At 51.4% G+C, this 27,252-nt stretch overlaps 1 protein-coding gene across 1 annotated transcript; it reads left to right on the forward strand.

Annotated features, from left to right (window-relative positions):
• Positions 1–9,556: 9,556 nt before the first annotated feature.
• Positions 9,557–18,126, forward strand: LOC308564480 (pepsin F-like; the record flags this gene model as incomplete). Its single annotated transcript, XM_081152761.1, has 9 exons — positions 9,557–9,609; positions 10,663–10,816; positions 11,645–11,762; positions 11,839–11,957; positions 13,185–13,384; positions 14,980–15,096; positions 16,511–16,655; positions 16,746–16,844; positions 17,980–18,126. The coding sequence occupies 9 exons, from the start codon at positions 9,557–9,559 to the stop codon at positions 18,124–18,126; spliced, it is 1,152 nt and encodes a 383-aa protein (XP_081008887.1).
• Between the last annotated feature and the right edge of the window lie 9,126 nt (positions 18,127–27,252).

Below are 27,252 nucleotides of genomic sequence, written 5' to 3' on the forward strand. Positions count from 1 at the left end.
AAAACCCCGTCTAGTCTGGAGAGACAAAGTCACCCTAAATGTGGGGGTAGTGTCGTCAGCTGGGGCAGGAACGCATTTTACCCCAGTGGCACCCACAGCATTTAAACCTCCACCTTGCCTCCCCCAACCCCATCCCTACACAGATAAACGCAGTTTTTTTAAGAGAAAGATGTGGGGAGTGGTGTGACAGTTGATAAGTGCTCAGCCAAGACAGGCCAGGTTCAGTCTCTGGTTTGGGCCCCTGGGAAATTTAAGCCTTCCTCACACTACCATCCTCAATAACCACGATAAGGTCCCAGGAGGTCAAACCAATGTCCTCAACCCCTACGGCCTGCTGGACGTCAGAATAAAAAACAGCTGCTCCCCCCAGGCAGCCTCTGCTTGCTCCGGCTCAGGCCAGAGGTCCACAGAGCAGCCTGTTTCTCTCACAGCTAGACAGCCCAGCACCACAAAGGTCACAGCTCTGAGCTCCAGTCTCTCTTTTGTCACTAAATGACCTGGGTCTAGAACGATCTTCATCAAGTCCCTTCTGCTCTCTGGGTCTTGATTCCCCATCTGTAAGGCCAGAGACTCAACTAGATGATCCCACAAAATAGGACATTACAGTAGAGGCCGCCCCCTCTTAACCCCTGCATCCAAGATGAGCTCCCCACATGTGGCAGGTATCGCAGGTATAAATTTGAGTCCAAAATACATGATTGATTTTATGTAGGACATATAGCACTTCCCATAAGTCTAAGCACCCTCCACGTACTAACTCATTAGGTTCTGTTGTTCTCCATCTGACGATGGTGAGGCACAGAGAGAGAAAGTCACTTGTCCAAGGTCGCACAGCTAGTAAATCGCCAAGCTAGAATTTGAACCCAACACTGGAAATTCAGTGTGGCCACATGACTTGTTCAGGCCAAGTCATCATAACACACGTCACTCCTGGCAAGTGCTCTGATAGCCAGTGCACACGTTGGCACGTGTCTATCCCCTGCCACGGCAACAAGTGACACTGCAGACGGCGAAGTCTCCAATTGTCTGCATCCTAAGTGAAGATGTCTCCGATCAGAGCACCAAATGACGTTTAATGGGCAGGCAGGGAGAGCAAGGGAGAAACCTTATTAATTTTAAATTGGCTGCTGCCTGCTACTGCTCATACTGCCATTCTGATGAATATAATACGTCCCTGAGGCCTATGGCCCCTGCGCGCTCCACGCTTGCCGGATGATTTACAATCCTGCGAGTGCACAGCGCCGACGTTCCCTCCTCATGCCCACTCAGCAAAGCCCTTTCTTCCAGTGGGACCCAGCTCGGTTGCCTGGACGGCTTCCCAGCTTTCCCACCCAAGGTGGCATGAGACACCCCCATTCCCAGGATGCCTGGAGCACGCCTCCATGACAGTCTGGTCGCACGTCTTTGCTGAATTTTTGTTTGCTGGACTGCAGGGCCACAGCTAGCCCATTCAGAAAATCTGACCTGTCCAAGTGGTTGCAGGTACCTAGAGCATCGCTCAGCAATGGCCATGGACTAGACTTCAGGCCACCTTCCCCCTTCACCTGGGACCTGTGCTCTGGGCACAGTCTGCATGCTGTTCACGCCTGCCAGGCTCCCCTATTAAAGCAAGCATTTGGGGGACTTGGTTTAGAGCATCTTTAAGAAGTGTTCACTGAAAGAATGAATAGTTTTCATAGATGAGATTCCCTTCGCAGTTATCCCCTGGGTCTCCCACCCCCTCCTCTCCTCTGCTTCCTCTGCATCACTTCCTGGGTCCGCACGCCCAGCACCAATGAGCAGCAGAGTGGTCAAGAGCATGAAATTTGCAGTCAGGCAGACCTGGGTTCAAATCTCGGTCCTGCCACTCGCCATATATCCTCAAGGGAATTCCTGAACTCCTCCCTACCTCGGTTTTGTCATCTGTAAATTGGGAACACTCTCAACCCCATAGGGCTCCCATGAAAAGCACATGGGAAAATGCATTCAATGTCTATGGGGCTCCTCAAGTGAGTCAAGGGTCTGTGCCTGGAAGGCCAGGGAAGACCTCACTGAGGAGGGGACAGTGGGGACGACAGCTGAATATGAAGTAGCCGGCCATGCAGAGAGCTGCGAGGAGAACATTCCAGACAGAGGGGATAGCAATTGCAAAGGCCCAAGGTAACCAAGCTCAGTAAATTGCTACTTTTCCACCTCCAGTCTTCCTTCCACGCTTGGACACACCAGAAGCCTCCAGTTACTGTTGTGACCTCATCATGTACTTGACTAGTGAGTTGCCAGCAATGAGTCATCACCCCTTCCCAGAATAGCAATCTCTGGGGCTGTGTACAGCCTGAGGCAGAAGATCAGGGCTATCTATAGAAACCCGAGTTCCCTCTGGGCCCAGGGCTGTGTGATAAGCTGGTTATCGCCCCCCCATCCAAGTCCCCAGAGGCAGTGGACAGCATCACTAAAGACTGACTCTCGGTTTGCGTGTGCTCCTGGGTGAAACCTCCAGCACACTGATAGGGCCAAGAGAAAGTAAAGGCTCTTGTTTGATCTTCCCTGTGTGATCGTGGGGCCCCAGGAGGTGGTAGCTCCCTTGGCAGAACCTAGCTCCTCTGTTCCTTCTGAGAAGGTGGCCATGGGGCATCTACAGGAGCACCTGACCCTGAGGCCCTGAGGCTGGACTCAACTTGCCATCAGTTGGGATCCGGGTAATGCCCAGCCTTGCCTCACGGGTCTGCCCCACCTGCCCCTTTCCTCCATCCATAAAGCCAAGTCCCCAAACAGCATGAGCAGCTTCATCCCGGCTAGGCCTTCGCAGCTCCAGGGTCTTTCTTGAACACCAGAGAGGCAACAAGTTCCTTTGGCAGGCTTGTCCCAGCCTCCTACTCAACCCAGGATTCCCTGAATTACAAGTAAGACTTGGCTCTCAGTGGCCAAAGGCTGAGCAGAAACTGCTCATTGCTCTAAATGTGGCCAGTGCCATGCATTCCTGGTCTGGTTAGTGTTATAGGAATGAGCAGGGGGAGCCCTGGCACTGCCCAGCTAGACACCAGTCAGCCACTATATGCGTCCTACCTCCCGGGGCCACTGCAGCTGGGGCTGCCCCGCTGGGCCCGGCCCCTGCAGCCCTCTGAGTCCTGCCCGCGGAAGCTGGCAGCCTTCTCCTACCTCTCCCTTCACAGACCCTCCCAGCCTGAGGACCAGAGGCTGGCCCCAGAACTGTGCTAACTTAGCCGCAACCTTTTGGCTAGTGACACACCCAGCCCTCAGTTTCCCTATCTCTGGGATGAAGAGATTGGATTCATTCCACACTGAGTGTCAGTGACAACGAGGGGAACAAGTGCTGAGGCCACATCCGGTGGCCCGGGCTCTGATTGCCTGGCGAAGTCTGCCCTGGACCAGGGTTGGGGAGTGGCAGAGCAGGTGCCACGTAACTGCCATCCCGCAGCTGGAGGACCTCTGGGCCCGCCCAGGGGAACAGTCTGCCCTGAGCTTCAATTGGGCGGGCTGAGATCGGGTAGCTATAAGGCAGAGGTTCCCGCCTGGGAGGGTTGTGGGTTCTTCAAAGAAACCCGGGCCAGGCCGAGAGATCGCCTCTCCTGCAGGAGTGGACGCCAAGGAAAGGGCTCTGGGTGCGAGGGATGCCGGGAAGGTTAGAGGAATGAGACAGTGTTTTAAATGCTTTGAGTGCCCTGCCCTTTTGTTGTGAAGGTTGAAACGATGCCAACAGTCATCAAAAGGCCCCTGGAGGTGGCGTCCCTCTTCCCCGTGGCTCGCTGACACCGAGTGTCACTCCATCACCTCCGCGCCCAGAGCGGGAAGGATGCGCCCCCCAGCCCAGTGTACAGAGGACCCCAGGGGCAGCGGAGCCCTGGCAGCACCGTCCCCTCCCCAGGCCTTCTGCCCCACCCCTGTCCCTCCTGGGTCCTGCGCAGGCTGCCTTCTCTGTTACTCGGCTGTGAACCGCCCCCTTCCCTTGGAAACATCCCATGGCTTCGCGCCTTGGCCGCTGCTACCCAGGCCCTCGATCTTCCCCTGCACTAAGAAGAGGAAGCCATTTTTCCTAAAGGGTTCCTCATTCCTTCCACCTCCAGGCCCTGACGTGACTCCTCACAGTCTCCAGCGGGCCGGCCAAGCAGCCCTGGGGGTGGCGGGACCAGTTCACAGGAGCAGCTGGAGAAATGAGCAGGTGAGGTTCCCATGACCCAGCCCTGGGAGGCCTGCCCGGGTCTGCTTTGCTTGGGCCCCTCAGGGTATCGATCGATAAAGACAGAAACTTCAAAATGAACGTTTTTTAAACTTATTACCAAAAAACTTCGAGGATAACAAGAGTTTTACAAAAATAGCATCACTAGTGCTTTCTTTCATCATTTGGCATCAAAAATTACAACCTTACTGTCTTAGCCCAGGCAGCCATAGGCTGGAGGCTGAAAGTCCAAAATCAAGGTGCCAGCCAGTTGGGTCCCTGGGGACCCTCTTCTTGGCTTGCAGACAGCTGTCTTCTCACTGTGTCTCCACATTACAGGGGAAGGGGGAGGGGAAGGGGAAGGGGAAGGGGAAGGGGAAGGGGCAGGCACCCTCGTGACCTCATCTAAACCTCACTACCTGCCAAGAGCCCCATCTCCAAACACCATCATATTGGGAGTGAGGCTTCAACATGTGAATTGGAGGGTGGACATAATTCAATCCAGAGCAAGCCCGCAAATCTTTGTTTTATCTAGACACTCATTTAAAAATTGCTTATTGCCTGGCCGGGCGTGGCTCAGCGGTTGAGTGTCGACCTAGGATCCAGGCGATCAGGGTTCGATTCCCGGTCAGGGCACATGCCCAGGTTATGGGCTCGATCCCCAGTCGGGGGCGTGCAGGAGGCAGCCGATCAGTGACTCTCTCATCATTGATGTTTCCATCTCTCTCTCTCCCTCTCCTTTCCTCTCTCTGAAATCAATAAAGATGTATTTTTTTAAATTACTTATCATTTATTCGTTTTTGCTGGAATATTTTAAGGCAGAGATTATCATTTCACAAAATATATATAACCACAATGCTATTTTACTCCAACAAAATTAACAACTTTAATATCATCTAATATCTAGTCCATTCTCAAATTTTTCTGATTCTCTCAAAAAAAAGCCTTTTAACAGTTTATTTATTCCAATTAAGAATCGGGATCTAGAAAATGCATTTGGTTGTTGTTTCTTAAGACTTTCAATACATAACAGTCTTCCCCTTTTCATGCCATTTATTTGTATGAAAAGAGGAAGGCTGTGTGTTGTTTGTCCTTCAGGATGTCTCAAGTACTGGCTTAGATGACTGCTTCCTTGTTCCTTTATCTATGTCAGTGATTTTCAATCGCTGTGCCGCAAGAATTTTTCAAATGTGCAATACCTATTTAGTCAGGGGCACTGACCTCTTTTCCCTTAGACAGCCAGATAAAAAATGACAACAGCCCACACAATAGCCATCCGACGTAAATGAATCAAAATTATACCTATTTTTTTAATGTCAGATGGGCAAAAATATATATATTTTTTGGTGTGCCACAGAATTTTAGTAATCAGTTTATGTGTGCCATGAGATAAGAAAGTTTGAGCCTGGCCAGGTGTGGCTCAGCGGTTGAGCATCGACCTAGGATCCAGGAGATCAGGATTCGATTCCTGGTCAGAGCACATGCCCGTTGCAGGCTTGATCAATGACTCTCTCATCACTGATGTTTCTATCTCTCTCCCTCTCCTTTCCTCTCTCTGAAATCAACAAAGATATATTAATAAAAATAAAAAAATAAAAAGTTTGAAAATTGCTGACTGTGTATTTCCTGAAAACTGGTAGATCTAGACTTGAGATCAAAATTTTTTATGGGAATACTTCATAGGTAGTTCCATAGATTCCTTATTGCATCACTTCCAAGGGCATATAATTTCTAGTCGCCCCCCCCCCCCTTATAGATGCTAAGATTGACCCGTGGGGCCTGATGTTGCCAGCCGCATCCGTCCATTATGATCTTCCCTTCGACCTTTCATCTTCGGGTCTCAGCATCCACTGGTGATCTTTGCCTAGATCCAGTGTTTCCTTAGGAGTTGCAAAAGAGTGATTTCCTGAGACTGCCATTCCTCCCGAATTTAATTGTTGGTATTCTTTGATTAAAAAAAAACCACAAAAAACCCCACAACTTTCCTCCATCAGCTCTTTGTAGCTATGTGAAATGTACTTCATACAGACAAAAATAGCAATAAATGTGGGTGAGTGTTTCCCTTCCTCTCTCCATCAGAATAATAAATTGGCACCCTAGCAATCTCCCACGGCGACGTATTAGCTGTTGTGTATCGTATGAAACTCATCGCTTTTTATATGTTTAATTTGTTTCAATCGATTTAATGTGATGCTCAGAATGGTCCTATTTTTGGCGGGTGGAAGCCTCTTCATATTGATTCCCGAGCCTTTGGTTGGGCCCCAATCATCCAGCCCTTCGAGATGCCCCAGGCTCATCCTGTGCATCTCTTGGCCCAGCCCTGGAGTCAGCCATCTCTTCAAAACCCCTGCATCCTCTAGACACTAGTTGAAAATGATCGAGGCCACCAGCCAGGCCTCAGGCTATTCACTGCCTCCAGGTTTCCTTCGCTTCTAGGCCGTTCAGTGTCCTGAGCTCGGAAACACGTATTTTTAGAACAAAAATAGTGAGCACAAACTCACACCTCCAGTTCAGGCTTTAAGATTGCAGGGTTTTACTCCACCTTTTTTGTTTTATACTTACACCTCTTTCCTGCTGAAAATCTTGCTCCATAACATTAGCATAATGACTTACGTGCATTAACCTGTAACAAACCTTTAGTTGTTTCAACCTAACGGCAGCGGGATCACTAACAATAAGGTTGTTGGGTACGGTTTCAGATTTCTTGGCTTTTTCCTTGTTTTTGTTTGTTTGTTTGTTTGCCTGATCCTTAGAAAATATCTGACTGTGAATGTAGGAGTCAAAATTCTTCATTTTAAAGCCACCTGGAGCAATGTTTTGCTCTGTGCGGCTATGTCGCCAACTTGATACAATGAGGTTCATTCATTTTCGTATATTCTCAATTTCGAGGGATGTGATTTTAAAAAATTTCTTAATTGCTTATTTATCGAGAGAAACTATGACTTTGCTCACATACTCATGTTTCCTTGTTTAGGGACCCAGGCCATTGGCAAACTGCCACGAAATTCAGCCCAAAGAAGTTCTTTCGTTCCAAGGTCACGCTGCCGTCTGAGAGATACCGGCTTCCCCACCTCAAGATCGTTCACGGGCTCCTCATGGCTGTAGAAATCTGCAGCTGCCTTCTTTCTTGGTTCAGCCACAGCAAACTCGCAGCCAGCTGCCACCCCCAGGGACGCAGTGACGGCTCCCACGGTACGAAATCACAGGCGCTGGGCCGGGCCACGCGCTGAGGCGCCGTCCAAGCCCCGGAGGACACCGCAGCTATTTCCTCCTCGACACCAATGTTCTTCCTGAGCTCGGGGGATGGGATTTTTATGTGTATATTTTTTCTGATTCTGTAGCACATTTACATGGCTGCAAAGTTGAATATAAAGCAAGATAGATCTCACTTCTAGCCCTGCTCCTCACCTTAAATTACAATTTGTATTAGTTTTTTTGGTTTATTTTTCCAGTTTCTTATTGAAAATATACATATATGTGTACACGTCTATGTGTACGTAAGAGCAGCACATGGTAAACACCGTCTGCCCCCTTTTCAAAAACTAATCAATATAGAGGTCTCGCCCATTAATGCCTCTTTCCACCTGCATTTCACCAACTTGGGCGAATGCGCTAGAGCTCATTTCATACCCCTCTGCTGGCGATCGCTTCTGGTATGCTCCCAATCATTGCTTTTGGAAATAACATCACAGTGCACAGCTTGTTCATGCATCTTTTTGTATTTTTGCCCGTGTATCTTTGGGATAGATCCTTAGGAGAATGGTTGAGCTAAAGGACATATGTGTGTGTCATTTGCTCGATGCTGTCAGAGCCCCTCCACGGGGGTTGAACCACTCGAGCTGAATTTTAACAACGTGCAAGAAGGAGGGGTAAGACACAGCCCCCCGCCCCGTCTAGCACCTCAGCCTGGGATGGGACTAGCCTCCATGCAAGGACAGACGTGGGAGTATCTAACGTGGGGACAGCCAGGCCCTGGGAGTCCTAGAAGAAACCATAAATTCCATTCTCTTTACTTTGGCTGGAATAATACCGGGTTCCTGGGTATCCTGTTCATCTCAGGCTGAGCAGAAGCTCTGGGTGGTCTGTTTTTGTCTTCTTTGATTGATAAAACACTTAAAAATGAATTGTTCCTTTGTATGTTTGGTTTGGCAGACAAAATGTTCCCAAGGCATGGATCCTATTGGGGACTTATGTCAGGGGCTCAGCAAGTGGAAGCTATTAAGTTCGTTGGTTTATCTGATCCCGGGGGTATTTTTTACCAATGGAAAGAAAACGAACATGGTTGGGATGCTTTCAGTCTCTCAGTCATTCAACCCACATGCATTGAACACCCCTCAGGCCCCTCTACTCCCACCTCTAGGCCAGAAATAAAAGCTGCACGGCCTGCAAGCTGAATCCAGCCCACAGCTGCTTGAAGTTTCGTTCACACTACAATTTTGAAAAAATTTTTAATTAGTTGCTAACATTTAAAAATCAGGGGAGTTCACAAAAGCATCCAGACCTCAGACTTCTCTTGAAAACCTTCCAGCAGGGCAAGCGCTGGTCTGAACTGAATCGAGGCTGCCTTTGTGGTGGGCATGCATTGCCCTGGGCCATGGAGCCCACTAGCCCTTCCATTCATCCCTCTTGCCTCTGGACCTTGAGTTCATGAGCCCTGCCCTGGACTGCAAGCTCCCTGAAGGCAAAGACCACCCATGTCTTATTTGACTTTCCAGCATGGAGCCCAGACCCCAGCCTATAGTGAGTTCTCGGTAAATGGACCCACTATATGAATAAATATCTCTTGGATGCATGCAGCCCTTTTCTTCCGATATTAAAATTGTACTATTGTAATACTGTTCTAGCCTAGATTTTTGAAGTAGCAATAAGTACCCCCGATTTGTACCATCTGTCTCATTACCTAAAGCCACTCACATGTCAGTGGGCTCCCCTGCCCTCACTCTACCACGCGACCTCCATTCCTCCCAGCGATCTCCTCTCCAAATGCAGGCAGCAATGCACAGCTCACGGGGTCGCTACGAGGACGACGCGAGGCCAAGCAGGTCAAGCATGGTACCTTGCACTTATTTTTATGACATGATTAGCTGTTTTATCTCCAAGATAGCAAGCATGCTCCTGCTCTTGGTTAGATCATGTGGTTTTGGTGAGTGTTCATTTCCAGCAATGCCCCAAGGAAGAGATTACAACAGAGATCTCTGTATTCTGAAATTTTTTTAAGTCTCCCCGAGGAACACTGATGGAGATAAAGATCGCATCGGGAGGTTTGTATTTTTTATCCGGCCATCAGCAGCCCTCCAAGGGGACAGTGAGGGCGGGTCAGAGCGTATATAACCTGCAGCTCCTGCCCCTCACTGCGTGCTCAACACCTGATCTTTCCTGAGTGCGCGAACCAGAGAAGAAAGCATGCGGTGGGTTGGGTTCCTCAGCCTGGTGGCCCTCTCAGAGTGCTTGGTCATGTAAGTGTGGGGACTGCAGCTTTCTTCTGGCATCTTTCTCTTTGTCTTTTCATTCTTCCACCATCCAGGGCAGAGAAGGGAATGCGATCATTGCCTGTCTTAAAGTCCACATCTCCATTTATGGATGAGTAGCTTGCCATGGGCACTGTGGGGCCCAGGGGTCCTGGGACAGGCTTGGGGGTGACACAACCCCAGCCTGCACGTGGGCTGTGTGAATGGTGCTCCTAGAACCTGTGTAGATGGGGTCTCGTCTAGGACAGCATTTCTCTCGAATTGGCTTCCAGGCCCTCTCCCTGCTCCCTCCGCCTCCATGTGCACCTGCTTCTGTGTCTTCGTCTCTGTACCTCTCTCGTCTATCTCTCTATCTCTTTGAATGTCTCTGTACATGTAGGACTCTGTGGGTTTGCTTTTTCTGTTTTGATTCTTGCTTGTCTCTCTGATCTCTGAATTTTCCTAATGTATTCCCCCCACCCCCTGGCTGCTTCTCTCAGTCTTCTCCTCTGCTTGAACCCTGGAGAAAGATCGGGGCGGGGGGGGATATTTCTAGGCCCCATTTTGCCCTAACAAGCAGTGTGACCACAGCCAGGTCACAAAGCTCCTGCATTTCAGGTTCCTCCCCTGGAAAAGAGGCTAATGATTCCCACCCCGCCTGCCTCCCAGGGCTTCTTTGAGGAGACAGTGAGATGACAACAGCCGTAGGAAGGGCTCTTAGTCGAGATCTCCTCTCTGTCAGGCGCATTGTAGCCATCACCTCACTCAGAGCCCAAAACATTTCATGTGAGGGGCATGTTCTCATTCCACTTCTTTACAGATGGGGAAACGGAGGCTCTGAAAGGTCACCTGGCTTACCCAAGGTTACAACAGGACCTGTATTCAAACCGAGGTCCACGGCCACGGTCTTTTCATTTTCTGGGGTGGCCCGCCCTGATTGTAAGATGACATTCATAAAAATACTTGGAAAATACACAGTGTGGTTACAATGCAAGGTGTGGCGGTTACGTTGAAACATGGGGCCGTGAACTGTAGTATTGTGTTTCCTTTTCCCAATGAAAGAATCCCTCTGACCAAGATCAAGTCCATGCGAGAAAGTCTCCGGGAAAAAGACCTGCTGAAAGATTACCTGCAGCAGAACCCTTACAGCCACGCCTACAAGTTTTTCCGCAAACAGCAGGGAGTCACTATTGAACCCATGAGGAACTACCTGGACGTGAGTGTGGTGCGGGTGGCGACCTGCTGCCCCCTCCAGAGTCCTGGTCAAGCCCGGGCTCCATCTGGAGGTGGGAGCCAGGATGTTGGGGCTGGGGCTCCTGCAGGCAGCAAAGCTGGGGAACAGGGGTCCCATCCCCGGGGGAGAAGGCCCTCCCACCCTCAGCTCTTGGTCTGTGGTGACTGGGTCCAGCAATGACCAGGTGGCAGGTAAACGTGTGCTTCAGTGCCAGTGACACATCACTGGGTGCCTGTGAGCCACGGCGCTGGTTTGACAGATTCTGTTCCTTCTGAACTAAACGAACCAACGACAGAGCCGACTGTGAATCAAGTTTGCTCCCTCGGGCAGAGGAAGTGCAGCCTCCGCAGCCCCACAAATGACCCCAGGAAAGTTACTGAGCTCCTGCGGTGTGAGGTTGTACAGCACTAACATTATGCTTATGGTTATTGATAACACAGGGTCTCGTTTCTTCTGTGAGAAGAGACAGGCAAAGAGGAAATAAATGTCAAATAAAAGGGCCACCTGCATGATATTGACATTACATGGTTTGAGCTTGGAGAAAGTGGCCCGGGTGACCCAGGAGGGCTCCTGGAGGAAAAGGCATTCAAGCTAGGCCACGAAGGGTGGAAGGATTTGGAGAGCTGCAGGGGAAACTGGAGAACTTTTCAAATGAAGGCACTGGCCTGAGCAATGTCCGCGAGGTGGGTGGGGTGGTTAGAAAGTGATTGCAGGAGACAGAGGACACCCCGATAGAGGCAGGCACCCCGGGGATCAAGGGTGGCCAGGGCAGCCAGGCCTGACCTAAGCACCCCTCCCCGGCCCCGGCAGCTGTACTACGTTGGCACCATCAGCATTGGGACGCCCCCGCAGGAGTTCAAGGTCATCTTTGACACAGGCTCCGCTGACCTGTGGGTGCCGTCCATCTACTGCTCCAGTCCCGCCTGCTGTGAGTGTCCCCCAAGCCCTGTCTCGCCCCCACTCCGGCTTTGGCAGGCTGGCGGACACTCGCTCTCTGTCTGCAGTTACGCACCAAACCTTCAACCCTGGGAAGTCCTCTACCTTCCAGGGCACCCGCCGGCCCATCCAGCTGCAATACGCCTCGGGCAGCATGACCGGAGTGCTCGGCTACGACAGCGTCAGGGTGAGGGGGACACTGGAGGCGGAGGCAGGGCGGGCCCGGGGGCCACCTCTGCCCATAGGACCAGGCGCGGGTCAGCTGGAAGCACCCGACCTCCCCAAAGCCTCCCAGTGGCTGGCCGCTGTCCTGTGGGGCTGTCCCTTGGGGAGCCAGCACCCTGCTGACAAACTCCCCGCATGCGATCAATCGCTAACCCAGAGAGCAGGTGTGGTGCAGGAGGGGCCTGGAGGCCTGCATTTGCAGCTCCCTCTCCATGGTGAGCTCAGGCTGATTTTGCTGGGAGGAGGGAGAGGCGAGGGAAAACCCATTTTTATATCCGCAGAGTGTGCCAGGCACTGTGCTGGGAACTTTCGTTGTAATAACTTGTTTGATTCTGCAACAACCCCCTGCGGTAGGCACTACTGCTACAGATGAAGGAACCGGGGTGCAGAAAGAGTGAGGACCTTGTCCAGGGCCCCACACCTGGTAGGCAGCAGCCCTGGGGTGCGAGTCAGGACTCGTGCAGGTGTGGAGTCTTTTCTGGGAGAGGGCGGAACTGATCTGGGGTGTCTGGGGGCTGCCGAGGGCTCCAGACACCAGGGCAGGGGAAGCAGGGAGCAGAGAGGCTGGAGGGCCCTGATAAAAAGGTTCTTACTTTTGGAGGCCCGTGAGAATCTAACAAAAACTGTGGACTGCCTCTCCAAAGCGCCTGAGGCCACACACACACACACACACACACACACACATATGCGCACACACACACACACGCACGCGTGCATGTTTCCCAGGCAGACTTTTCGCAAGACTCTTCTGGCAGCTATGTGGTACAACTGGCTTCTGCCCCCTAGGGATGTGGAATCCACAATGGATTGTAGTGAATCCCCTCCATTTCTGTCACCAGATCACTAGAATGCCAAAAAGAAGATGACCCTGCTCTCTACTCATTTGGCCCTCAAGTGGGAGCCACTTGGTCCCACCCTGCGTCTCAATCTCCCCAGCTGTAAACGGGATAAAGCCTATTTTACCAACTAGGTGCTGTTAGCAGGAGGAGCAGGCGTTGATTGAACTCCTCAGCAATGCACAGTGCATTCCTGCCCTGGCTTGTTAGAATCATCTGAGGACAACTGAGGCACAGCCACACCTCAGTTGATCCCTGGGGTGTTAGTGGCATCTCCCTACCCACCTCGGCCCCAGCCCAGCCGCAGCCCCACTTCCCAAACCTTTACATGAGATCACCCTCTTCTCCCACAGATCGGGGACCTTGTCAACAAAGTCCAGGCATTTGGCCTGAGCCAGACAGAGTCCAGCAAGTCCCTGGAATACGGGGCTTTCGATGGCATCCTGGGCCTGAGCTACCCCACCCTCGCCCTCCAAGGCACCACCCCTGTCTTCGACAACATGTGGAAACAAGGCCTCATTTCCGAGAAACTCTTCGCCTTCTATTTGAGCACGTAAGTCTGAGCTGGACGAACCCTTTCTCCAAATCAGCTGTAAGATGTTTTCAGTCGCATGAAAAATTATAGAAGACCTGACCCACACGTTTCCTGAGAGATGGTCTAGTCCATAGTGGCTCAGCAAATAGTAGCCCGGGGCCACATCTGGCCTGCCACCTGTTTTTATAAATAAAGTTTTATTGGAACACAGCCCTGTTCGCTCGGTTGCATGCTTCCTACGGCTGCTTCTGCTCTACAGAGGCAGCCACGTGCACTTGCGATAGAGACCGTGCAGCCTGCGAAGCCTAAAGTAATGATGGGCTAACATTCTAAAAAATCTGCCAACCCCTGTAGTTCAAGCCTCTCCTTTGGTAGATGGGGAAACTGAGGCTCAGAGAGGAGCTTTGCACAACATTGCCCAGTCAGACACTGGTAGTGGCAGGACTCGAGCTCAGCCCACGGAACTGTCCTCTGTGGCGGGGGGTCAGGCCATCAGCAGGTCTTCAGTCACTGGGCTGATAGCAGGAAACGCCAAACTCCCTGGTGGCTGAGGGTCTGGAGGGGGTGGAGGGAGAGGAGCACAGGCCAGAGGAGGACCCTGTTGGAGACTGTGTGTTCCCACCGAGGGCAGAGGTTGCCCCTGGATCCGAGTGGGAGGCGGACAGTGTGGTTGGGGCGGTGGACTCTGTGTGGACTTGAGTTCCAGGCTCTACAGCATGAACGGAAGCAAATCACCTAACCTCCCTGAGCCTCTGGAAGACTTGTACCCAGGTGACTCCTTTAACAACTATTTGTTGAGCACCTGCTATGTGCTGGGTACTGCTCTGTGCACGTGAAAGAGACAGACAAGAGGAAGAAAAGGCAGGTGAGATGTAAACTAAAGGTAAAAGGAAAAGCTAACTCAGGTAGTAACTGGCTCTGGGAAAGGAATAAAGCAGGGTGACAGAACAGACAGCGGTGACAGTGTGGTTTAGATGGGCAGACACAAGGGCCTCTCTGAGCCAAGACCCTGTGGTGGGACAGAGGCAAAGGCCCTGAGGCACAGCAGAGGACCAGCAGGGGGCCCCGTGGCTGGAGCCCTGGAAGGGAGGCAGGGACAGGGATTTCAGGTCAGGGACAGCAGGGGCGTGGGGCCCTAATGAGCATGACCCTATGGACGGCACATGTCCCAGGCCTGTGTGGCAAGCCCTGAGTGAGCCTGAACACACAGCACGCGACTTCTTAGTGGCCTCAGCTTTTCAGAAAAATGACGGGCCAGACCCCTCCGCACAGCATCCTCCGGAGGCATCTCCAAGCCGTCTGGTTGCTGGAGGGGACCTGGCCAGCTTCAGAAAGGTGGGTAGTCAAAGCTCTGCCAGACTGTCCAAGCTCAAACCGTAGCTTTGCTACTCACTAGCCGTGTGACTGACCTTGGGCAAGTGCTCAACCCCTCTGTGCCTCAACTTCCCCGTCTGTATCATGGAGCTCACAGTAGTGCCCACTGCACAGGGCTGGGTGATGTGGGGATAAGCCACCAATGGTAGGTGCAGCCCTTGGTGCCTTTGCGTTGACGTCACTAAGGTTGAGAAAAGCCACCCATTGTCCTTCTCCCTCTCTCTGCCCCCCCCCCCCAGCAACACGGAGAAGGGCAGTGTGGTGATGTTCGGCGGGGTGGACCACTCCTACTACAAGGGGGAGCTGAAGTGGGTGCCGGTGACCAGGCAGGGCTACTGGCAGATAACTGTGGACAGGTAAGCGCCTCCCTCTGAGGGCCACGCCGATGACATCCCCAGGCCTGCACGCGCACAGGCACAGACGCACACACAGACACAGACACACAGACTCGGACGGACACAGAGACACAGCCAGACACGCACAGACACGTACCCCAACATGGGTTCATAATCACCCCCGACCAGGCTCCCGACCGGAGAAGCTGGATTGGGCCCGAGTCAGGGACAGGCCTGGGGACCGGACTGTCAGGGAAGAGGCTCAGGCTGCACCCATCGTGCCGTGGGGCGAGCTGCAGTGAAAAGGGTCGAGGAGAACCCCACCAGCCTGCACAGGGCCTGGCAAGGTGATTAGCCATCCTAGGCCACCAGAACAGGGGGTCCCAGTCCACGGACCGCCAGTTTGGAAGCAGGGGAAGCCCCGGGCAAACAAGAAGGCTGGTGAAGGAAGGGAGTGAATGAGGGCCCCCTGGAGACGTGTAGGGAGCCTCTACCCAGCGCGGAGAGATGCCGGCTTTCTGGAGACCTGAAAGCAAATCACAGAAAGGGATACCCCACCCCAGCCCCATCCTGGGTACCAGTGGGGAAGGGGATGTGACAGAGAGAATCAGGAAGCCGGGGGTTCAGGCGTGGCCTGAGAGCAAGGGGGCAATAATTGATGGGATTCTGTGTCACAGCATCAGACAAAAGTATAAAATGTGCCCCCTGGGCCGCTCAGGCATTGCCTGGCCAGTGGCCTCGGTGTCTGGGAAAGTGGGACATGGGGAAGGGGGGGGACAACACTCCCTTCCCACCACTTTGAGCATCTGCTTCCCAGGAGCACGTCCATCTTCGCTGTGTGGCTTTCCTAACTGGTCAGATACCAGCTCCATGTCTCCGGTTGGTCTCCTTCATTCACTTGTTCATTAATTCAGCAAACACATGTTGAGCATTCTCTGTGTGCTGCGCACTGGAAGGGGCACCAAAGATACAACTAGCTCTTACAGATACAACTTGCTCTCCCCATGTAGTAGGGCAGACATACATGAGAGATCAAGTCACATGGATCAGGAATTACCACTTTGATACACGCTAGAAATCAGTACCGGTATGCAGAGGGTGACCAGGAGAGGAACCTGATCTAGCCTGGGGGCAAGACTTCCCCGAAACGGTAACAATTAAGCTGGAACCTGGAGGACAGGAGAAATTAGCCAGACAAAGGAGATAGGGGAGGTTCTAGGAAGGGCCACCAGCAAGTGCAAAGGCCCTGAGGCATGAAAGAGTGCAATGTATTCAAGAACTGAAAGGGAGTCTCAGAAGGTCAGTGTGACCAGAATAAAGGGAAACAGAGGAAGGCAAGAGCTGACGGACTCTTCTGGAGATAGCCAGGGATGGGCCAGTCATGGGGGAGGGGACTACAGAGTGATCCTGGTGCCTTTGTCCCCCTGTCTTTCAGCATCTCCATGAACGGGAAGGTTGTTGCTTGTCATGGCAGCTGCCAGGCCATTGTCGATACCGGGACCTCACTGCTGATTGGCCCAAATTACCCTGTCTTCAACATCCTGAAGACCATCAACGCCCAGGCCACGAGCACTGGCGAGGTGAAGGGTCCTGCCACAGGGTCACCCTGAGCTCTCCACACACGGAAGGATCAGCTGGGCCAACCTTCTCCCTCCCTCTGTCTCTAATAGTACATCGTCAGCTGCAATGCCATCAACGCTCTGCCTGACATCGTCTTCACCATCAACGGTGTCGCGTACCCAGTGCCAGCCAGCGCCTACATCCGGAAGGTGAGGGGCCAACCCTGGGGGCTGGTTCTCAAATATGGGACTGGTGTGACCCATTGGGCTGTGGCTGGAAGAGGCCCTGTGGAGGCCAAACCATTGCAGATGCTGCCGAGCACCCCTGGCTAGGAAGCACCTTCCACAGAACAAACCTCTGGATAGCAAAGGGCAGTCTGGGGCATCCACCAGCCTCAACTAAATCTGGATCGACCACCCCCTGCTGGCACGGTGCTAGGCTCGAGGAGAGGGGACGCTAATGGCCTCTGCCCTCAAAGAGCTTCAGTTCATCCAGGGAACTCAGATGGGTGAACATGGATAGCAGGCTGCAGCGGTCCCAGAAATAGGCAAAGAAATAGGGACAGGCGGGGTTGGCTGGGGACAGCCCCAGTGTGTGGTCCCACCATAAGTATTAACTGTATGACCTTCCCATCTCAAAAGTGTCCTGATTGGGATGACAAATCATATGATCACCCTGGTCCTAGGTAGAAAAGGCCCCTTGCTAAGCCCCAGTTCCCTCTGTGAAATGGGGTACCGAGTCCTTCCTTTGCCGGGGTGGTGAGACACTGACATGAATGAAGGACGCACAGTGGCCGTGCAGTGCCTGGAACATAGCAGAGGCTTAATAAACGCTGGTTCCCCGTGGGAGTTCAGAGGAGGCTTGAGTGGAATCAAACAGGCCTTGAGGAAGAGAGGAATTGAAATAATTCTAAGCCCCCAGGCTCCTGGGTCAAGGCAGGTCTACACTAGACTCATGCAAATGGCCCCCCAGGGAGCTGTGCAAAGGGGCGCAGGGGTAGGTCCCGTGTCACCAGGACTAAAGACACAGGGAGCTCCAGGGATCGCCCCACCCAGCCCGGAGTGGCCAAGGAGGGTGACACGGGCCCAGGGAGGCTGCCCAGGGGTGGCGGAGCGCCGCCTTGGAGAGCGAGGGGGGCGAAGGGACGGAGGAAAGGCGCCCTCTCAGAGGAGCAGCCGGAGCACAGTCCACAGGAAAGAGCAGCGTGGGAGGGGCACGGCTGGGCACCCCGCTTCCGCCGGCTCCTAGGAACTGGGGGGAATGAAGCTGAGAGCTGCGGGCTCTGGGTATCGAGGGGGTGGCAGGCGAGGGCTCAGGCTGATGGCCTGTTTCCCTCTCCCCCAGGACTGGCCAGACATCTGCTACAGCAACTTTGACAACAGCTCAGGCAGCGGCAGTCTCTGGGTGCTGGGTGACGTCTTCCTGAGGCTGTACTTCACCGTTTTCGATCGGGCAAACGACAGGATTGGCTTGGCTCCGGCAGTGGCATAAACGTCGGCATAAACTGCTCCAGGAAGCCACCAAGCCCACCCCAAAGACACTAGCACACGCACTCGGGGCATGCCCGCCCGGGGAGCCGGCTAGAACTGTGGCTGGTGCTCTGCAAAGCCCTCTTCTCAGTGGGGAATACAGGACCTCATTTTTGCCCGGCCGGTGTGGCTCAGTGGTTGAGCCCCGTCGACCCGTGCACCAAGAGGTCACGGACTGGGGGCACATGCCTGGGCTGCAGGCTCGATCCCCAGCAGGGGGCGTGCAGGAGGCACCCAACTGATGCTTCTCACTCACGGAAGTTTCTGTCTCTCACCCTCTCACTTCCCCTCCCTCTAAAAACATCAATAAAAATATTTTTTAAATTTTTTTTAAATACCTCATTTTCAATGGTGCTGACAGGACCTCCTGCAAGGCAGATAACATTGCCCCATTGTACAGATGAGGGACGTCTCCGATCTTCTGGGTGCCAGGCACATAGTAGGCCATCAATAAATATAGGTGAACTAAATGAATGGACGAATGAGTATGTGCCGCCACTAGAGTGCAATGCCGCACCTAAGGCAGGAGACACCTGGGTGGCAGCAGGGCTGACAGCCATCATATGCACCCTAAAAGGTCAGGCTTTACTCCCCTAAACAAGCTGTGACCGGGCTCAAGCTGTGTCTGTTAACGAGCCGAGCTGTTCCCGGGGCTCTGTATTTGCAGCCTGTGCCACCAACATGAGGATCAGTTCTGATCTCCAAAGGAAAACCTCCCCCACCTTCCACTTTTATCCTTATGGATTGCAGAGCAAAGAGCCTTCTAGCCATTGGTGAGAAAAAACGTGAAGCAAAGGGGAAAAGATCCTTGAATACTTCTTGTAACAGCGTAAATCGGTGCGATCCTTTTGGAGGTGACCTGTCCTTTGGAGGTGTGGCCTTTGTCCCAGCAATTTTGCCTCTAAGATTTATGCGAAGGCAATAATCAGAAATGCCCGCAGACGTGAAGCAAGGATGTCACCCGCAGAGTAGCTCACAAAAGGGAAAACCCGGGCCATCCCCGTGCCCGTTAAAAATGGAGTGTCCCCAGCCCACTGCAGGACGCGCAGGGCAAGCACGTCCCGAGGCCCCTCGGTCCAGCCCAAGTCCCGGCTCTGACGGGCCCGCACCCGTCACGCGACCTGGGGTAAATTCATCTCCCGGCGCCTGTTCTCTATTCTGTAATTTTGAGATACGGATAGTTTCTCCCTCGTTAATCACCAGGGCAATGCAAAGCAAAACGACAGTGAGATGCCACTTCACGCCTGTTAGGACGACCACTGCCCAAAAAACAAAAGCCAACAGTGTTGGGGAGGACGGGGACCCCTGGCACTGCCAGTGTGAACGTAAAATGGTGCGGCCACTGTAGAAAACAGTACGGAGATTCCTCAGAAAGTTAAAAATAGAATTTTTATAAGACCCAGCAATCCCACTTCTGAATATTTACCCCAAAGAATTAACATCAGGATCCCAAAAAGATAGCTGCACCATCGTGTCCACTGCAGCATTATTCGTACAATGGAATATTACTCGGTCGTAAAAAAAGAAAATCCCGCCATTTGCAACAGCATGGATAAAACTCGAGGACTTATGCTAAGTGAAATAAGCCAGCCACAGACAGACGGATACCGTATGATTCCGCATATATGAGGTAACTAAAGTAGTCAAACTCACACTAGCAGCAGGGAGTGGAATGGTGGTTGTCAGGGGTTAGGGGAAGCGGGGAATGGAGAATTGCTGTTCAACGGGTGTATTTAAGTCATGCAAGATGCAAGTTTCAGTTACGCAAGATGCGTAAGTTCCAGAAATCTGCTCCACTCCATGGTGTCTGTAGTTACGAATACTCGATTGTGCACTTAAAATTTTGTTAAGAGGATAGATCTCATGTTAAATGTTCTCACTACAATAAAAATAATTAATAATAGCCTGGCCAGGGGTGGCTCAGCGGTTGAGCGTCAACTTAGGATCCAGGCAATCAGGGTTCGATTCCTGGTCAGGGCACATGCCCGGGTTGTGGGCTCGATCAATGACTCTCTCATCATTGATGTTTCTGTCTCTCTCTCTCCCTCTTCTTTCCTCTCTCGGAAATCAATAAAGATATATTTTTAAAATAATAATAATAATAATAATAATTAATAATAAAAGAATAGTCTCTTCTAGTTGGGGGAAAGAGAAGGGTTAGGAATGGGGGTTGACTGCTAATGTGGATGGCATTTCTTTTGGGGGTATCAAAAATGTTTTAAAATTAAACCATGGGGTGACTGTGCAACTCCGTGAATATACTAAAACATACTAAACCGCACACCTGAAATGGTAGAATTTATGATACGTGACCTATATCTCAATCAGGCTGTACAAACACTATATATAAAATAATAACAGGAAAAAATAGTCCCCACCTTCTCAGCCTGTCACACGAGAGCGTGAGTTATTGCTAATTTCACACATACAACAGAAAAAGACCAAAAGTATCCAGGAGGCAGCACTATGGGCAATTTTTCCTCTCATCTTATACTTTTATTTCCCCCCAGTGATGGCTTTTAAGATCAAGGAAGCACAAAGCATTATTCTCTGAAAGACAGAGGCTTCAGACAGAGAGAGGACCTTATCTGCGGGGGTGTCTCCTGGAGCAAATCCATTCCCAGGGAAAAAGCCCCCCGAAAGCAGGTGGTGAAAGGCTGACATCTGGTGGTCAGAGTGAGTATTACGTGCACAGACACATGGTCTTACCCTGGCCGACCTGCCCGTTGGTTCCACTACTTGAAAGGCTATTCAACAACATGAAACCATAGCCACATCGACTCTCCCACCTCTACAGCTGCTAATGCCACTTGGAAATATAGATATATTTATAGATCTATATATATATAGAGAGATTTAGCTATGAATTATTATATGAGCTATAAATATTTTCCCAGGGAATCTATGCTAGTAAAAGTTGGAGACTACCCTCGTTTCTAGCATCAGGGAAATTATCACCAGGAAGGAATCTGTTCCTGGCTCTTAAAGTGATAAATGTGGACTATGTTCATTGAGGAAAGTGTAAAGATAGAGAATATATAAAATGGAATCACTTTAACCAAGCTACTAAAATTATTAACATCATAAAGTCTGAGGCATGAGAAAGATTCCATGCTTGTTCTAACTAGCCTGGGAACTTAAATTTTGTTGAACCTTCCAGTCCTGCGTCAATGCCTGGATATAAACGTGGACATATACCAGACCTACAGATTATCCTGATTACCCCTTGAAGGACTCGGGCATCCAGACCATCACCTGACATCATCACCGGCTGTGATCAGTCCTCCTGGCACCCATCTTCCCAACCATCTGGCATCTGGCATCCTGACTGCCTGACGTCTGACTGATCACTGTCCTGGACCAATCCTAGGGCTAAGAATATAGGACTGATAATTCTCAAGAATGTTCTTTGTATCATAAGAACTTTTAACTTTTCTTTCTCCTTTGGAACACTTTTGGGTTTTACCCTAGCTGTGTTCCAAGTTCGTAAACTCTAAGACCCTTGAAAAAATCTGAATCATTTATTTCTAGCAAAACCACCAGATTCTTTTTGAGTTTGGTCAACATCATATAAGGAAAAGTGCAGCCTGTGTGCACCTGAAAATAATCCATAATAGTGTTGAAAACAAACTGTAATAGAAAAATAAAAATTTTTAAATGATAACAATAATAACTGCCTGGCATACAGCACTATTTTGTAGAAAGATAAAAAACTAAACAAACTGGTCAGGAAAAGTGCAGCCCAAATTGTAGGCCACAAACACACTCATTCCCTCCCTCCTTCAGATCTATACTCTAATGACCCCTCTACTGAAATATCAGTCCTCACCAACACTCCCTGTCCCCTTCCTCGCTTTCACTTCCCGCCAGCACTGTCATTTAACACAATATGTAATTTATTTCTTTATCCTGTGATTATCTGTCTCCTGCCCTGAGTATAAACTCAGGTGGGCAGCGATCTGGTCTGTCTTGTTCTTTGAATGACCAGTCCCCAGGGCCTAAATTAGGGCCTGAAACATAGCAGATACTCAGGAAGTATTTGGGGGATGAATGTTATGTGAAATCAATGTTAAGAAAACACCAATTCTGCAGAGGGAAGAGGTGTGGACATTGCCAGCTGCATCTGTTTGTATCCATTTGCTCAGGCCCCTGTAGCGAATACCACAGACTGGGGCTCAAACAACAGAAGTTTATCATCGCACAGTCTGAAGCCTGGAAACCTGAGATACAGGGGTCTCCAGGGCGTTTCTTCTGAGGCCTCTCCCCTTCTGAGGCTTCTCCCCTTCTGAGGCCTCTCCCCTCCTGAGGCTCCTCCCGATGCCTTCACACAGCCTTCCTCTATGTGTATCTGTGTCCTAATCTTTTCTCATAAGGACACCAGTCAGAATGGATTAGGGCCCACCCTGGTGACCTCTTTTCATCTCAATCATCTCTTTAAGGACCCTAACTTCAACTACAATCACATTCAGAGGTACTGTGGGTTAGGAGGTCAAAGTATGAATTTGGGGAGCACAATTCAACCCTTAAGACTGAGAGGGGAGCGGCTGGTGTTGCCTGTGCCCCAGCAGTGTGATTTCAGAGCCTCCAGCAAGCCCAGAGCCTCTACCTATCGAGCCTCAGAAGCGTTCCTGAGGGTCAGCTTGGGTGCTTAGCGCCCAACCATTTGCCCAACATCTACTCTGTGCCAGCTTCCAATCCCTGTAAAAAGGTGATTGCCCCTGGGAAGGGACGGACACACTCCTGGGCTGATTTCAACTTCCAATTTAAATATTATTAAAACAGTTCAAATGTCTCCTTCTCCGTGATAGCCTCCCAGGTGCCCCCTGGAAGTGAGCTCTTTTTTCCTAAACGGCCCACAGCACTTGGTCTCTTTCCATGTCCTGCTCTAGTCCGGGTACTCAGGAATGCAGCCAAAGTGGGTGATGCAAGGCAGGGAGCAGTGACAATGCTTTCCGCGTGGATTTGCAGCCTCACTCCCCCGACCCCAGGCCAAGGCATGAAGCCCCCAAAGCTGCTGCTGCTGCTGCAGGTCCTTTGGGCAGGGAAGGCTGGTGCCCCAGCTGCTATGAGAATGGCTTTGTCCATCGGGAGCTGGAGGCCCCAGGACAAGAGTTTTAAATACCCTTCCACCACAGCCCCCCTCCCTCTGTTGTAACCAAACGTAATAGTCACAGGTCAGAAGCCAGGACCCAGGTCACCACCAGGAGGAACAGGGCTTAAGTCAGATCAGACTGGATCAGCAAAGGCTGAGAAGGTCAGGTCCAGAGGCACGCTTACCAGGGAGTAACACGGCATTGGAGACACAGAGGGCAAAGGAGCTGGGGCCCATGGGGGAGAACCCATTAGCAGCAGAACCTAGACCTTCTGTGGTCCACAGGAGGAGTTCGCCCCAGACCATCAGCTCCAGTAGGTTCCTGCTGGGCCCCAGGCCAGGTTCAGCTCAGGGGAGCAGGCGGAGGAGCTGGGGGCTGCAAGGGGCAGAGAGGGAATCCCTTTGTCCCTGCCATGGGATGGCTGGCCAATTCCTTGGTTATGCTCCAGTTCCCGGGAATTTTCCATACCCCGGCTAATATCTCTGTCTGCCAGCCGCCCCCAGGATTTAAACATTTCCTCATCTGCTTCCAGTTAACTCCTGCTCTACCCAGTTCTGGGTTTCTGCTTCCCCCAAGCCCTTCTCTTGCTTTTTACCCAAAGCAGGAGTCAGAACCCTTGCTGAGGGCGATTTGCCTGGTCCTGGGAGGCTGGAGTTGAGGCTCTGGGCCTTGCCTCTCCCTTCTGGAACTCCCTACAAGAACATTCCTGATCCTAGGAACCGCTGTCTCCTCTCTGCTTCCGAAATGCTCCCCAGAGCCTGGACCACAGCACCCAGGGCCCCTGCTGAAAGGCCCACAGAGGTGGGGCCATCAGGGTCCAAGGTGGTTCTCACTCCCCATGCTCCTGGCCCCTGAAGATGAGTGGGCTCCTGCTGTCACTGGAAATAACTCATTCATTCAATCAATCATTTATTCAATCATTCATTCATTCATTCATTCATTCACTTAATTAATGGGTATGGAAGGTCTATTCTGTACCAGCTTCCAGATGGCATCCCAGATTCTGCTTACATACCTCCCATGGAGCAGAGCTCACTACCTATAAGTCACCTTATCCATAATCAACAACTTCATTGCTGGAGCAGAACTCCTTCCCTTGTCTGGGCCCAGGGATGGGCTTTGGTAGCTCTGAAATTGGGGGGGGGGGGGGGTTCTGCATGTGTGTCTTCCTGGGAATGGGGCCCTGAGCTTTCACCACATTCTAAGAGGCAGTAAATGCTTGCAAATGTGGCTCAGGATCCAGACAGCCTGACTGAACCCCAGCTCTGCTGCCTGCCTGCAGTGTAACCTTGAACAGTTACAGAACCTTTCTGTGTCCCATCAGTAAAACATGCATAAGAGGAGTTCCTACATCGCAGGGTTGTTGAATGAGGCTTAATTCACATAATGCACTTGCCTTTATACGGTTAGCCATTGGCATGCTCATGGGCCTCTATGCCTTACTGTCATTCGTGGTGACCTGCCTGCCTCCTTGCTCTGGTGACTTGTCTGGGTGGAAGGGGCTCTGTGCCGCCTGCCCCAAGGAGATGAATTGTGCTGGGACATGTGCCCCTTGCCAGCTCTCGGAGGTCTGGACGCCAGGCCCAATTAGAAATTCACTTTCCTTAGTAAATAAGGAGGAGCCAAAGCCAGAAGGAAGGGACCAGCAGCTCTTCTATTTTTTCGATAGTGAAGCACAACAAACGTAAAAATATGCTTAAAGCATAAATATGCAGTCTAACACACTGTCGTAACATACACAAGTAACCTCACCCAGGCCGAGAAATGGAACATGCCAGCCCCCAAAGCTGCTCATGGGCCTCCATTCAGGAAAACGTTCACCCTGTTTCTCCCAAGAATCTCTCTCAGGCCCCGCAGGACAGGCGCAGTCAGCAGAACGGCCCCCGAGCAGAGGGGCCAAGGACGCCAGCTACACCTCTCGCTTCTCTGCACTCTAGGCAGGCGGCTGGACCTCTCTGAGCCTCAGTTTACCGCTATAAATCTGTAGAATGGTGCCATATAGTCCTGTCTCTATGCCACGAGGAGAGGCCACATGGGTACTTGGCATGTGTGTGCTTGACACCTGCAGGCAGTTATTAGCATTCATTTGAACGGGGACAGCCAGAGGGGAGAAATTTTCTTGGGGAGGGGAGCAGTAGGGCTCTCACCTCTGCACCCCGAACTCCAAAACTGCAAATAAAATAGACACATGGGAGGGAAGGGTTTGAGGAGCATCTATGTCGGAGGTTTTTCAAATTGCATTCCTTTGATTCCCAGGGGTTCCATGGAAATGTCTTGGGGGGGCTGGGGGGTCTTCGTCCTCCCCACTGCCTGAGCAGCTCAACTTCTCTTTTCTATAATGGCATCATATGCAAGTAAGGTCTATGCAAAGATATTTTGCTCCTGAAAAGTTAAACGACTGAGGCAAACTTCTACAAATTGCAATAAAAGACAACCCAAGTTTTTTAAATGAGCAAAAGACTTGGGCAGGTACTTCCTAAGAAGACATACAAATAGCCAACATGTCCAGGAAAAGGTGCTCAGTGTGCTAATTCATCAGGAAACGCAAATGAAAACTACGAGAGAGTGGCGCCTATTCCCACTGGAACGGCTGAAACGCAAATGACTGACAGACCAAGAGCGACCAGGACGTGGAGCCACTGGAACTCCCACCCGCCGCTGGGGCAGGGACACAGTGACACCGCCCCTCTGGAAAACCACTCAGCACTTTCTGCTGACTGCGAGCATCCGCCTGCCCTGTGACCCCGCAGCTCCACTCCTGGGCCCGCGCCCAACAGAAACACACGCACACGTTCCCTCGGTGTGAACTCCACAGACTAGAATGTTCAGAGCAGCTCTGTTCCCAAGAGCCCACACTGGAAACCACTCAAATGCCCATCGGCCAGACAAGAGATCAATAAAATGTCCATTTGCGCAGTGGGATGATAAACTGCAATGAAAACGACCGAGTTTCGACTACACACACCACCACGCTGCACCCCACAAACGTAATTTTGAGCAAAAAAACTAGACACAGAAACATGCTCGTTACGCGGTGCCATTTATATAAAATACCAAAAGGGGCCAAATCAGTCTTTGCTGTCTGAAGTTAGAGCAATGATTATGCTTGGTTTGGGGGGTGGGTTTGTGGCTGGAAAGGAGCCTGAAGGAGCTTTGGGGGCCCTTGTAATGCTGTTTCTTGATCTGGTAGCTTGTGAAAATCCATCACACTATTCCCTCTGACATGCATCTTTCTGTGTGCAAATTATATTTCAAGAAAAGCTTGAAAAATGATGATGTAGACTTAAAAGAAATCACTTGAAAATACGCGATCACTTAACTCTCCTTTAGAAAGTAATTTGCAAGAACAGTGTGTACTCTACTATCTGGCCCCATTTCTGTAAGTAAATAAATATATCCATTTACAGAATTCATGGTGGTTAGTTCTGGGCAGTGGGGTTGAGTCGTTTTTTTTAATTTTTACTTACTTGTAAATAATCTACAATGAACATGCATTCTTTTTGTACTTGGGCCAAAAATGTTATTATAAATTTTATTTTAAAAACCTGTGCCCATCTCTGGAGAAACTGCGCAGGTCTGGGGCTGGGGAGTGGAAACATGTTTTCTGTGTTGGTGGAAGACTTCGTGCCTGGGGTGAGACCTGATGGAAAATTCCTAGAGGACCTGCCGTCCCCGCGGCCTATCGGACCGGGCCCCCTGATAACACCTATCGTGCGCGAGTGCCCGGCCCGGCCCGCCGCGATCGGGCTCTTTAGATCGCACGCCATCGCCTGCTTTGCTGTGTTCACGGAACATTTCCGAACACCTGTGCCCTGGGCAGGGCCGCCCTCCCTTAGCGATGGCTCCCAGCGCCCCTCAGAGCCGAGCGCCAGGCCGCGCTAATGGCAAAGTAAACGCTGTTGTCTAATCTTCCCACTGGGCCCGTCTGGCACGAGCAGATTACGTGGCTCCCCTGCTGGCAGCCGCCCAGCAGCCCCGGCCGATGCTCAGCCCTC

This window comes from Miniopterus schreibersii, assembly GCF_964146895.1.
Source record: "Miniopterus schreibersii genome assembly, chromosome: 12".
In the NCBI taxonomy this organism is placed as follows: Eukaryota; Metazoa; Chordata; class Mammalia; order Chiroptera; family Miniopteridae; genus Miniopterus; species Miniopterus schreibersii.